The sequence below is a fragment of the Rhinoderma darwinii genome, chromosome 2 (assembly GCF_050947455.1).
Source record: "Rhinoderma darwinii isolate aRhiDar2 chromosome 2, aRhiDar2.hap1, whole genome shotgun sequence".
In the NCBI taxonomy this organism is placed as follows: Eukaryota; Metazoa; Chordata; class Amphibia; order Anura; family Rhinodermatidae; genus Rhinoderma; species Rhinoderma darwinii.
Window position 1 is genome coordinate 356,234,203 of NC_134688.1, and position 14,981 is coordinate 356,249,183.

The following is a 14,981-nucleotide window of genomic DNA, read 5'->3' on the forward strand; positions in this document are numbered from 1 at the left end:
GACAGAGAGATATGAGATAGATAGGTATATATGAGATAGACAGATATATATTAGATAGATAGATAGATTACAGACAGACACACACACCCGCCACACACACACACACACACACACACACACACACACACTTACCTTTTGTAGGTAGCTGGACTTTTCACATGCAGACAGTCTGGTCCAGTAGTTGGAGCCTCTTCATAGATCAGCAGTGATGGTTGCCTGGAGTTCAGTAGTCGGGAGGAGGAGGGGAAGAGAGCCTGCAGATACAGTACTGCCCCGAGAGGAGGTCAGGCAGAGTGCACACCAGGCTCTGTTATCACTGCTTCAGCCGATATGACAGGAGGAAAGCCTGATGTGAACTTCCCTGATCTGCTTTCTGCCTGTCCTGTCTATGCAGACTTCCTCCCCCTCCCCCCTGCTTGTCCCCGACTGCTGACAGCTAATGATAGAACAGCTGGAGCAGAGAAGGGACATGCAGGGCAGAGAAAGAAGTCCTGCGTGACGCAGCACGTGACGTTTCCAGCACACTGGTCCAATGCTTGCAGAGTGTGGGTGGCCTCTCTTTTGCCGCCCCCACACAATGCTGAAGGCTGTCGCCAGAGACCAGCAGCTCATCCTGCCTAATGGTAGGTGCGGCCCTGTGCACCCGGCCTGGCGCCCCCCCTACCTTCTGTCTTAGTTGCGCCCGGGGCACATGCCCCGCCTGCCCCCCCAGCTACGCCCCTGTGCACACCCTTAAACTAATACTTTGTTGAATTACCCTTTGAGTTTATGACAGCATTCAGTCTTTTTGGGTAGAAGTCTATCAGCATGGCACATCTTGACTTGGCAAATGTTGCCCACGCTTCCTTGCAAAAGTGCTCCAAATCTGTCACGTTGCGAGGGCATCTGCTGTGTACAGCCCAGTTAGGGTCGCCCCACAGATTTTCAATGGGATTGAGATCTGGGTTCTGGCTGGGCCTTTCCAAAGTTTGATCTGCTTCTGGTGAAGCCATTATTTTGTTGATTTGGAGGTATTCTTTGGGTCGTTGTCATACTGAAAGGTGAAATTCCTCTTCATCTTCAGCTTTTTAGCAGAGGCCTGCAAGTTTTGTGCCAATATTGACTGATATATGTAACGGTTCATAATTCCCTCCACCTTGACTAAAGCCCCAGTTCCAGCTGCAGAAAAACAGCCCCAAAGCATAATGGGTATGGTGTTCTTTTGGTGATGTGCAGTGCTGGCTTTGCGCCAAACATACCTTTTGGAATTATGGCCAAAAAGTTTAACTTTGGTCTCATCAGACCATAACACGTTTTCCCACATGATTTTGGCAGACTTGATGTAGGTCTTTGCAAAACATAGCCAGGCTTGCATGTTTTTCTTTGTTAGAAAGGCTTCCGTCTTGACACCCTACCCCACAGCCCAGACATATGAAGAATACGGGAGATTGTTGTCACATGCACTACACAACCAGTACGTGCCAGAAAGTCCTGCAGCTCCTTTAATGTGGCTCTTGGTAGCCTCCCAAACCAATTTTGGTCTTGTCTTTTCATCAAGTTTTGAAGGACGTCCAATTCTTGGTAATGTCACTGTTGTGCCAAATGTAATCCACTTTTTGATGACTATCTTCACTGTGTTCCATGGTATATCTAATGCCTTGGAAATTCTTTGGTACCCTTCACCTGACTGATGCCTTTCAACAATCAGATCCTTTTAATGTGTTGTAAGCTCCTTACAGACCATGGCTTTTGCTGTCACATGCAACAAAGAAAATGGCAGGAAAACCCTAATAGAACAGCTGAACTTTATATGGGGTTACTAAGAATCACTTTAAATAATGGCAGCTGTGTACTGACTACTATTTAACATGAGTTTATATGTGATTGGCTAATACTGAACACAACCACATCCCCAATTATAAGAGGGTTTTCACACTTATGCAACCACATTATTGTAGTTTTGTTATTTTTATTTTTCCCTTCTAAATTATTTCAGTTTGCCTTTCAATGGAATTGTACAGATTATGGGTCACATTAAATGTAGAAAAATTTCTGAAATTATTAATCTTGTACTGATTTTTTGACATGACAAAAACCTGGCATTTTAACAGGGGTGTGTAGACTTTTTATAACCACGATATATATATATATATATATATATATATATATATATATATATATATATATATATATATATATATATATAATATATTTAATAAAAATATATGAATAAAACAGTAATACACTGTATACACATGTAGCACTGCTGATTTTTTATTTTTCTCTTATTATAGGGGTGCATATGTCTTATAATATGACCATTAACACCTTCCCGCTCTGTGCCATACATATACAACATAGATGCCTGTGTCCTTGCCATCACCTGCCCGTGCCAGATCCTGCAGTCAATAGTTTTAACTGATTAAATGCTAAAATTACAGCTTTTAATCAGCTTTAGGAGTGTAATGATTTTCCCCGTATAAAATTCCTCGCCATCCTGCAGTGAATGCCACATTAACAACTGGTGTCACACTAGTAAGAAATATTGAAAGGCTAATTGGATTGAAGGCACATTTTACTGTCTACGGCAAAGCTTTAGGTTAATGTGGTAGGCTTAAGAGCAATAAAACCATAGATAACTCATAACTGATTAGAAATTCAAGGTGGCAAAATCAACCATTTTACTTCTACACTGTTCAATCATAACATTAAAACCACTGACAGGTGAAAAGTGGATATAATTATCTTATTACAATGGTTCCGGTCAAGGGGTGGGATATATTAAGCAAGTCAACAGTCAGTTCTTGAAGTTAATCTGAGCATCTTTGACAAGGGCCAAATTGTGATGGCTAGACAACTGGGTCAGAGCATCTCCATAAACAGGTTTTGTGGGGTATTCCCGATATGTAGTGGTCAGTACCTATCAAAAGTGGCCCAAAGAAGGACAACCAGTGAAACAACCAGGGCCAGCTCAGGTTTATGTGGGCCCTTGGACGACACAAACTTAGTAGGCCCCTTTGCGGGGGAACTCACGGCAGCAGTAAAATGGCAGAAACGTCACTTTGTGCCCCCATATAGATGTTAGGCCCTGTTTATGCCCCCATATAGAGGTTAGGCCCCCAGTTTGTACCCCCATAAATTTAGTGCTCTCTGTAGATAGTGCCGCATAGCCCCCCTCCCAGGTAGTGCCAAACAGCCTCCCCCAGGTAGTGCCACACAGCCCCCCTCCCTGGTAGTGCCACACAGCCCCCCTCCCTGGTAGTGCCACACAGCCCCCCTCCCTGGTAGTGCCACACAACCCCCCCTCCCTGGTAGTGCCACACAGCCACCCCCCTGGTAGTGCCACACAGCCACCCTCCCTGGTAGTGTCACACAGCCCCCCTGTAGGTAGCACCTTTGGGTTTCCCTCTAGGAGCGGAATCCTCAGACAGAGCATTGTCGACGCTCTGGCTGGGCAGTCCGCTTCAGGAGAAGCCCCTGACATCACTGTCCATATATGGACTGTGTTGTCAGAGGAAACCCCAGAGCCATAGTCCCAGGAAGAGCACTACTAGCACTCTGCCTGGGACCAGGGGCATAGCTAAAGGCTCATGGGCCCTGGTGCAAGAATTCAGGTTGGGACCCCCTACCCAACACCACTAGACCCATGCGGACACCCATGCCATGCTGCCTTGCCCGACAGACCCCATGAATGCCCCCACAGTATAATGCCCTGCATAGCTGCCCCACAGTATAATGCCACCACACAGTATAATGCCCCAATAGCTTCCCCCCCACACAGTATAATGTCCCCCACACAGTATAATGCCCCCCCATAGTTGACCACCACAGTACAATGGCCCCATAGCTGCCCCCACAGTATATTGCCACCCATAGCTGCCACATACAGTATAATGCCCCCATAGCTGCCCCATACAGTATAATGCCCTCATAGCTGCCCCATACAGTATAATGCCCCTCAAACAGTATATTGCCCCCCCCATACAGTATAATGCTCCCATACCGTATAATCCCCTCCATAGCTGCCAAAATACAGTATAATGCCCCCCATACAGTATAATGTCCTCATACAGTATAATGCCCCATAGCTGCCCCATACAGTATAATGCCCCCCATAGCTGCCCCATACAGTATAATGCCCCCATACAGTATAATGCCCCCCATAACTGTGCCATACAGTATGCCTCCTCAGCAGCTATCATATGAGCCTCCCTCCCATTGCAAGCATAATGCCCTCATATATATGTACCTAATAGAAAAATAATAATATAATTACTTACCTATTCCAACGATGGGTGGAGTATCCTTCTCCTCCTCTGCACTGTGCAGTGAATCACTCTGCACAGACAGGCGCAATGACATCACTACATCGCGCCTCCCTGTGCCGAGCCGCTTGTGGCACAGTGAATGCTGGAGCAAGGCTCCAGCATTGAACCCAACTGAATGTGCATCCTGCATATGCAGATTCAGTTGGAAGCGGGACCAGCGTGGCAGCGCTGTGTGGCAACGGGGGCTTAGGGGCCCGATCGCAGTTGTGACCGTTGCGACCTCTATAGCTACGCCACTGCCTGGGACACTGCACTGCTCCTGACAACAATGCCACTAGTGCTCTGCCTGGGACTCCTCCTCTCCTCCTTACATCACTGTCCATATGTGGACAGTGATGCCGTGACGACGGCAGCATCAGCACCCGGCAGCCGAGTGGCCCTCCCCCCAAGTGCAGTTGCCCGAGTTCGCCGGGTGCCGACGCCGGCCCTGGAAACAACGATAGGGTCATGGGCGCTCAAGGCTCTTTGATGCATGTGGGTAGCGAAGGCTAACCTGTCTGGTCCTATTCAACAGAAGCGCTACTGTTTCACAGGCAAGTGGGCTTGGCTGTTTCGGTTACTCCTATATTAATAAATAGAGAGCTACGTGGCCACCTCTCCATTTATTCTCCGCCTGGATGTAGGATCTGGTGACCCCCGTTCTGGAGATAGGTGTGGTCCTACAGCTGGAACTGACATCTATTAACCCCTTAGTGACCACTAATACGCCTTTTTACGTCGGTCACTAATGGGTTTTAGGCTAGGCTGACGCCTTTTCACGTCAGACTAGTCTAAGTCCTGCACGGGTCTCCCGTGCAGGCAGGAGCCGGGGCTCTGCTGTCTGATAGCTGAGCTCCTGCTCCAACGCCCGCGATCGAAGTTTACTTCGATCGCGGCCGTTTAACCCGTTAAATGCCGCCATCAATAGCGACCGCGGCATTTAACTTTGTTTACAGAGGGAGTGAGCTCCCTCTGTCACCCATCCGCGGCCCGCGAATGCAATCGCGGGTCTCCGATGGGGTGTCATGGCAGCCGGGGGCGTGATAAAAGCCCCCAGGTCTGCCCTGGACATATGCCTGTTAGGACGCGCCGGAGGCACGTCCTAACAGATTGCCTGTCAGATTTACACTGACAGGCAATAATGCTCTGGTATACGAAGTATACCAGAGCATTATAGCAGCGATCGGAAGATCGCACAGTAAAGTCCCCTAGTGGGACTAATAAAATAAGTCATCAAAGTGAAATAAACATTATTAATAAAAAGTACAGTAAAAAAAAAAATAAAACCATTTTTTTCCATAAAAAGTGGTTTTATTTAGTAAAAGTGTAAAAAAAAAAAGTACACATATGTGGTATCGCCGCGACCGTAATGACTCCATTATTAAAGTTAATATGTAATTTAAACCGCAAAGTGAACACCGTAAAAAAAAAACGCAAAAAACCATGGCGAAATTGCAATTTTTTTCCATTGCCCCCCAAAAAAGTCATAATAAAAATGAATCAATAAGTCCCATGCACCCCAAAACAGTACCATTCAAAACTACGTCTTGTCCCGCAGAAAACAAGCCCAAAAAATCACTACATTGATGGAAAAATAAAAAAATTACATCTCTTGGAAAGCGATGATGCAAAAACAAATAATTTTAGTTCAAAAGTGTTTTTATAGTGCAAAAGTCGTAAAACATAAAAAAACCTCTACATATGTGGTATCGCCGTAATCGTACCGACCCATAGAATAAAGGTAACATGTTATTTACATCGCACAGTGAACGGCGTCAATTTAAAAACGCATAGAACAATGGCGGAATTTCAGTTTTTTTTATAATCCCCCCCAAAAAGGTTAATAAAAGTTAATATAAAAATTATATGTACCCAAAAATGGTGCTATTAAAAAGCACAACTAATCCCGCAAAAAACAAGTCCTCATACAGCTATGTAGACGAAAAAATAAAAAGGTTATAGCTCTTTGAATGCGACTATAGAAAAACGAATAAAATAGCTTGGTCATTAGGGCCTAAAATGGGCTGGTCACTAAGGGGTTAAACAAAATAACTAAACTTTCAGAAAAATTCTAACATGTCATAGTGAAATGTCAGAAGTTTTGATCAGTGGGGGTCTGAGCACTGAAACCCCCGGTTGCTAAAACAAAGTGGCAGAAGCACTTGGGTGAGCGCTGAGCCTCTTGGTTTCTGATTGGCTTTGGGCCCGTACACCGTTACATTGGCTTTCCAAGAAAAGTCGATCAGAAACGAAGCGGCTCTGCGCTAACCCATGTGCTTCTGCCGCTTTGTTTTAGCAATCGGTCAGGGTTTCAGTGCTCAGACCCCCACCGATCAAAACTTCTGACGTCACTATGATATGTCAGAAGTTTTCTGAAAGTTTGGTTCCCCTTTAATATTGGCTATGATAGAAAGGTGACAGAACAACAACATAAAAGTTTAGTGGGCACCACAAATAAATATTAAGGAGTGGCAGTCAACATGTGCAGAGAACTATGTAAACACGTATATTAGACTGCACCTCCAATATGAATGAAATCACTTTATTACAACATTACAAAAAAGAAAGAAACAGACGACAAAGGTTAAAAGCATTTCAAAATGCACAAATATGTGCCAGACCCAAATCCCGACCCCTGGTCAGGACGATCACTCATGGAGAGGAACAATCATGCATCATAAACCATGAACTTGCAATATTGCAAGAAACAAGAAACCCTCTATGACAAGGTTAAATGTATGTAAAAATTATGCATTATACAAATAAATGCTTTTAACCTTTGTCTGTCCTTTGTCATTTTTTTTATGTTGTAGTAAAGTAATTTCATTCATAATGGGGGTGCAGTCTAATATATGTGTTTTCTTGCCTTATATATTGTTTAGAAAGGTGACAGAACACACACTACATCACAGCTTGCAGCATCTGGGGCTACATGGCCGCAGACTGGTCAGAGTGCCCATGCTGACCCTTTTCCCCTGTTAGAAGCACCTACAATGGGCATGTGAGCATCAAAACTGGACCATCAAGTAATGTATGGCGGGCTGGTCTGATGTATCGAGTTTTCTTTTATATCATGTGTATGTTTGCATTGCTTACCTGGGAAAGAGAAAGCACCAATATGTACTGTGGAAGAAGGCAAGCTGGCAGAGGCAGTGTGATGCCCTGGCCAATGTTCTGCTGGTGAACCTTGGGTCCTGACATTCATGTTATTGTAACTTTAACAAGTTCAATCTACATAAAAATTAAAGGACATGTACACTCCTTCATGGCAATGGTATTTCCTAATAGCAGGGGTCTCTTTCAGAAGGATAATGTGCAATGCCACACTAAAAACATTATTCACTAAATGGTTTGAGGAACATGACAAAGAGTTCAAGGTGTTGATTTGGCCTCCAAAATCCCAAGATCTCAATCTGATCAAGCATGTGTGGGATGTGTTGGAAAAACAAGTCCTATCTATGGAGGCTCCATTTTGCAATTTGCAGGATTTAAAAGGTTCTTCTGCTCATGTCTTGGTGCTAGGTAACACAGGACAACATCAGATGTCTTATGAAGTCCATCCTCAATGGATCAGAACTACACAATACACAATATTATACAGGTTTTGGTTGTAATGACTGAACTGTGTATATGTATGGGTACATATATAGAGGAAGAGAGAGTTGGAGTACTGTATTGTATTTTAAAAAGACTATCTAGATACTCTTAAAGAGGCTCTGTCACCAGATTTTGCAGCCCCTATCTGCTATTGCAGCAGATAGGTGCTGCAATGTAGATTACAGTAACGTTTTTATTTTTAAAAAACGAGCATTTTTGGCCAAGTTATGACCATTTTCGTATTTATGCAAATGAGGCTTGCAAAAGTACAACTGGGCGTGTTGAAAAGTAAAAGTACAACTGGGCGTGTATTATGTGCGTACATCGGGGTGTGTTTACTACTATTACTACCGTGTTTCCCCGATAGTAAGACACCCCCGATTGTAAGACGTATCGGGGGTTTCAGGGGGGTCGGCTAATATAAGCCGTACCCCGAAAGTAAGACATATGTCTTACTTTCGGGGAAACACGGGGGTATTGCGGCCTCCTGCCCACTTCCGCGCCGCCCCCCTCTCCATACGTCACCGCGCCGTCCCCTGCACTTGCTCCTGCTGCAACTGCCGGAATCGAAGCGCTCGCCGATTCCGGCAGTTTAACCCATTAAATGCCGCTGTCAATAGTGACAGCGGCATTTAATGTGTTTGACAGAGGGGGGAGCTCCCTCTGTCACCCGATCGGCGCCCCCGCAAACAAATCGCGGGTCGCCGTCGGGTTTCCATGACAGCAGGGGGTCTAACAAAGACCCCCAGGTCTGCCTTCAGCATCTGCCTGTTAGGCGATGCCGGAGGCATGACCTAATAGGTTGCCTGTCAGTTTTACACTGACAGGCAATAATGCTTCGGTATACTAAGTATACCAAAGCATTATATATGCGATCGGCACATCGCATAGTGAAGTCCCCTGGTGGGACTAAAAAAAAAAATGTAAAACAGTTAAATAAAGTTTGTGAAAAAAAAAAATAAATAAATTCGACAATTTTTTTACAATATAAGACATACCCCGAAAGTAAGACATAGTGGGGCTTTTGGGGATAAAAAGAAAGTAAGACACTGTCTTACTTTCGGGGAAACACGGTAGCTGGGCGTTGTGTATAGAAGTATCATCCACTTCTCTTCACAACGCCCAGCTTCTGGCAGTGCAGATCTGTGACGTCACTCACAGGTCCTGCATCGTGTCGGCACCAGAGGCTACACTTGATTCTGCAGCAGCATCAGCATTTGCAGGTAAGTAGCTACATCGACTTACCTGCAAACGCCGATGCTGCTGCAGAATCATCTGTAGCCTCTGGTGCCGACACGATGCAGGACCTGTGAGTGACGTCACAGTGCTGCACTGCCAGAAGCTGGGCGTTGTGAAGAGAAGTGGATGACACTTCTATACACAACGCCCAGCTAGTAAAAGTAGTAAACACGCCCCGATGTACGCACATAATACACGCCCAGTTGTACTTTTACTTTTCAACACGCCCAGTTGTACTTTTGCAAGCCTCATTTGCATAAATACGAAAATGGTCATAACTTGGCCAAAAATGCTCGTTTTTAAAAAATAAAAACGTTACTGTAATCTACATTGCAGCGCCTATCTGCTGCAATAGCAGATAGGGGCTGCAAAATCTGGTGACAGAGCCTCTTTAAGGTTTTAGATATCTGGTCTTTTTTCACTGCAAAGATGTTTAGTCTTTATACTAATTCATTATACATGCACATGTACAAAATGTATTAATTTATTTGTATTTACTTCTAGTCGTTCAGAGACCCAACACACGGCAGTTACAATGTATTCAAGAACAACATCTGTGCTTCTTTTCATCATTGTTTGCCCTTCTGCATTTTGCAATGTTAATGCCACAACAACTGGAATAACTCCAACCTATTCTGATGCTTCAGCTTCAATAAGCACAGAGAATTTTCCTCCTGATACAACAGCTATCACAGTAGGGAAAACTACAGTTTCTACAATATTGAAGGCAAGTTCTAATGCAAAATTCACCAATGACAGCACCACAGCTGTGGACTCCTCGGAGCGGTCACTTGTAACTAAACCTACACCTGTGAAGAACAGTTCAAGTCCTGAGCCGGGATCCACTACTACTGTTTCCACTACTGTTGCTGTGCCAGAGACAGGACCTGTGACCAGCACGTTCATTGCTTCCACAACTTTGCCTTCATCTGTTGCTTCATCAGAGACAGGACATGTGAGCAGCACAGTTATTAAAAGCAACAACACAACTACAGTTCTTCCAACCCCAAAAACATCAACGCCTCAAGACAATAAAACCGTGACATTCCCAGTGAAACCAAATACAACTTTAGTATCTGGTAGGCAATCCAAATTTTTTACATTGTTATAATTTTTTTTATTTAGAGGATTCTGTAAATCTTAGCTGAAAACCATTACCCATCATGTTTTGTGATTGTATGTACTCGTGAAATGACAACAAAAACAAAATACAGCCAGGCCCATTTCACACCATGTTTACAACTTATTCCCTTAGCAATGCACTACCGCTGCTGACTAGGGATGCACGATGCATCGAAACTTTGATACGGTTTCAATACTGTGCATCCCCAAACGGTTCGATACCGTTATTTCATGCATTTCGATATGAAGCTGTGCGGCCGCACAGCTAAGTATAGTAACACATGAATGTATGAGAGTGGGGCTGCGGCAGTGTGATACAGCTATTGCCCCACTCCGGAGTCCTGACATGTGCGCGCGGTCAGGATGATGCGATGTGGCCAGCGCTGCACTAATGAGCGGGCGGCACGGAAGACAGAACATGGCGGGCGCACTGCAAAACACCCCCATGTTCTGTCTTGAGTGCCTGCGCTGCCGCTTATTAGTGCAGTGCCGGCCGCATCACCTCATGCTGACCACGTGCGCACTTAATGTCAGAAGCAGGGCAATGGCGCATTGGCGTATTTTCACAACTGCAGCCCCGCTCTATAACGGCGGAAATCAGGGAAAACTCTCATCTCCGCCGCTATTCTCCTGAATGCTGTGATCAAAGCGGACTGCAGCATTCAAGAGGAAGTGAGATGGGGGGATGCCCCTTGGATCGCATAACAGGAATCCCTGTGACGCGATTGAGGGACATACCATATATGGGCAGACTGCCCAGGGTCCAATTGAATTTATTGTTTGTCTCATATACTTTTTGCACCTTTCTCAACAGTTTTAATAAGTGTATATAAAAAGGGGAGTAACCAAGAAAAAAGTCATAAAATGTGCCAAATATATTAACGGTGTGTACAAAATACATATGTAAAGTACGCCAACCATAAGGCTATCTAACATGTCTAGCAAGTTGCTCCAAATTTATCAAGCATCTGTTACTGTAGGTTTTCACCTGTGAGGCCCAGCTGAGTGATGGCGAGGGCATAGCTCCGGTGCCCACTGTACCACTGCTCTTTACATTTACAACATTGCGCAGGAAGTACTTCTCAGCTCTGCCGAACATGTATAACATGCAGTGCTGAAAGGTTTTAATTTGGTATACTGACATAGCTCAATGTCCTTTTTTAATGTTTCCTTTTACTAGTGTGCTTAGAGCTACCAACTCACATAGGTAAAAAAAAAAGCAGCATATATGCAATGTAATAAAAATAATTGAATAATTTTTATAAAAATGTCAAAGAAAAAGAAAATTGTGTTCAGCTTCAACAACTATAGTGAACTATATTTTCAACTTTATTTATCATTTGTTTCTAGATGAAACCAGAAATGGTTTGAAATACTCAGAGACGGTCTTGACATCCATCTTTAGCACTATCTTAGTTGTGGTACTGTTGACCATTCTGGCTTTCTGTTTCAACAAATATAGAAAAAGAAGATCCCAGTACTCTCACCACCCTCTCCATGAAAATGTGTTTGAATCAGGTAAAGCTTGCTATATAATACAAGTAGACCAATACTTGAAACTAATATAAAGAACACCTCAGAACACTGCATGACTTGTAATTTTATAATATGTATCATGGGATTCACTCCATTTTAGAAGTGTCTCAGTTTCAGATTTTAACTCCAGGTTTCTATAAATACATCAGCAGATTACAGGGTGACATTAATGGCAGTCTGTAGTCTGCCAATAACATCCAAACTACAGGCTGACATAAAATGGCCTGTGACTGATGATAAAGGTGCAGGGGAAGATATAAATGATATGTTATGTTATATGTATGCTTCTTTCTGGTCTACTCTTTGAATTAATAATTGTTTTTTACATATATGTAAATACAGAATTCAAAGAAGACATGCCCTCTGCTATACAGTGTGCTACCACTGAGACAAAAACCAGTACAACAGACACAGTTTAAAGAATGTAGAGCTGGGCTCTGCAGACATCAGACTTCCAAAATGATAGGATGAGCAATTAAAGTAACTTTACTGAAAGATAATGGCTACACGTTGCAAAACTGAAATGGTATCTCCTTCAGGAAAGTGCAAGTTATAGATGCACATTAAAAGAAAGAACTAAAACATATAATTAGCATAAAATTTATATGAATTCATGATAATGAGATGAGCAAAATGTAGACAAAAGAGGCAGTTGTGATAAGGGATGAAGAGAATTACATAGAAACACTGTAATGCTCTATGTAAGTAATGATAGCATACAAACAATATAAAATTTATCAGTGATGAATAAATAAAAATACATAATTCATAAAAGATCATGGTAAAAAAATGCTGAAAGCCGCGACTCGAGGGCAGTATGGAGAACTGTGAGAGTATGGACATCAATATTTGCAGGGGTTAGGCCTCATGCACACAAACATATTTTTTTCCTCCCGTAAATACTGGCGTAAATACGGGTCCTTGGTCACATGTATTCGGCCCGTATTGCACCAGTATTTACGGACCCGTGCCCGTAAATACGGGTCCGGTGTCACCAGTATTCCACCCGTATTTACGGGCACATTTTCGCTGCAAATAGGCTCTGCACTAATCGGCAGCCCCTTCTCTCTCTCAGTGCAGGATAAAGAGAAGGGGCAGCCCTTTCCGTAGTAAAAGTAAAAGAAATTCATACTTACCCGGCCGTTGTCTTGGTGATGCGTCCCTCTTTCGACATCCAGCCCGACCTCCCTGGATGACGCGGCAGTCCATGTGACCGCTGCAGCCTGTGATTGGCTGCAGAGGTCACATGGGCTGAAACGTCATCCCGGGAGGCCGGACTGGAGGAAGAAGCAGGGAGTTCTGGGTAAGTATGAACTTCTATTTTTTTTACACGTTGATCTATATTGTGATCGGTACTCATTGCCCATGGTGCTGAAAGAGTTACTGCCGATCGTTTAACTCTTTTAGCACCCTGGACAGTGACTATGCCCTGACGTCGCCTAGCAACGCTCCCGTAATTACGGGTGCACACACATAGTCACCCGTAATTACGGGAGCCCCATAGACTTCTAAGGGCCTGTCCGTGCCGTTATTACGGCCTGAAATAGGACATGTTCTATATTTTTCAACGGCACAGGCACCTTCCTGTACGCATACGGGAAGGTACCCGTGGCCAATAGAAGTCTATGGGCCCGTAATTACAGGCCGTAATTACGGCCCGTGATTACGGGCGTTTTTACGTTCGTGTGCATGGGGCCTCAGGGTGTTAGCTGCTGATATAGTCAGCACTATACAGGGAGAAAAGAGACAGCTAAACAAAGCGAGCGGGTACATTGTCATAGCAACATGATGCATGGCCGCCAGCCTATGAAGGCTAAAAAGATTAGTGAAACAGTTACAGCAGAAGAAGTGACGCTCAAAGGGACATAAAGGGAAGAAAGTTGTTAGGAGGTATATATATATGCAGCCGTCATGTAAAAAAACAAACCACTAATAAGGCCCCTTAGAAAGATTGTATCAAAGTTAAAATCATATACGGTAGTTAATATAGTTGTTAAAATCATATAGTTATAATACAGAAATTGATAAACATGTTGGTATGAATAGTACAAGACAATTAGCCAGTGACAGTAAGGCTGTGTTCACATGTCACTGACAATGTCTATAACTACATGTATACATAGCACATAAAATGGTGATCGTGTTCCTTTAAACCAAACTTCCAATGATTTACTTACTTCTCCATTTTTCTGTTTCTCCAGAGGGATATTCTCCACCCGATGATACCCTTGTGATTTCTGGAGGACTATATGATTCACCTCGGATTTATAATCCTAACATGACAGTTTTAGAAGAAGATGATACTCAGCATGAGTATGTCTCATTCAGCGGCAGACCAGGCCAATTTAGACTTGAGTTCTTACCCGGTGATAAGGACATGGATCCAGGAAATAATATAAGAAGAAATGTTTGACTTACGATGTACTACAACTGATGGAACCAAAAGTTCTTATTTTATAGGTTCTATGAATTGCCTTTATAAGTTGTTTGTTTTATAAACACCGGTTTTATGAACCCTCCATAGATGTTAACTTGTTGATGTTTATAGTAAACAAGCAATGTACAGTAGTGTTAAAAAAAAAAGGAGTGAGGTTTAAAAAAGCAAATAAAGCGCAAAATCATTATAATAACTTTTATTTGCCTAAATGCAAATGCACTGGAAATACTACACATTCAATTCCAAATCAAAACAATAACAAAATGTATCCAGTTTGTGTTAACCCTTTAATGACCAGCCTATTTTAGACCTTAACCCCTTGCGTACCTTCGACGTAATAGTACGTCGCTGGCCGCTTATTCCAGCGTACCTTCGACGTACTATTACGGTGCAGGAATAAACTGTCACTATGTGAAATCACATAGTGACAGAACAGCGGCGGCAGCTGTCATTGACAGCTAACCGTCTCTGCTACCGGCCTGGGGACCAATTAGCAGTCCCCAATGCCTGACGATTGCTGTGATTGGTCAGTCTCTGAAGACTGACCAATCACAGCCGTCTGTGACGTTTTCTGCAGGAGAAAGCTCCTGTCACTTTCTCTGATCTCCTCACTTCTGTGAGATACGTGAGGAGATCAGAGAAAGCGGTGTAAAAAAAACAAACACTATTTTTATTAACCCCTTCCCGAAAATGGGCGTATAGTAACGCCCTGAGGATGAAGCGGGCACAGGAGCTGTGCTCGCTCCATCTTCATCGGATGTCGG

General features: G+C 43.6%; 1 protein-coding gene across 1 annotated transcript in view; it reads left to right on the forward strand.

Annotated features, from left to right (window-relative positions):
• LOC142741342 (uncharacterized) overlaps positions 1-14,439 on the forward strand; it is an 89,506-nt gene extending 75,067 nt beyond the window's left edge. The window contains exons 2-4 of the mRNA XM_075850714.1: positions 9,627-10,201; positions 11,595-11,762; positions 13,982-14,439. Of these exons, the coding sequence (XP_075706829.1) occupies positions 9,658-10,201; positions 11,595-11,762; positions 13,982-14,193 (924 nt within the window). The 5' untranslated portion in view covers positions 9,627-9,657 and the 3' untranslated portion in view covers positions 14,194-14,439. The remainder of the gene's footprint in view (positions 1-9,626; positions 10,202-11,594; positions 11,763-13,981) is intronic.
• The last annotated feature ends 542 nt before the right edge of the window (positions 14,440-14,981 follow it).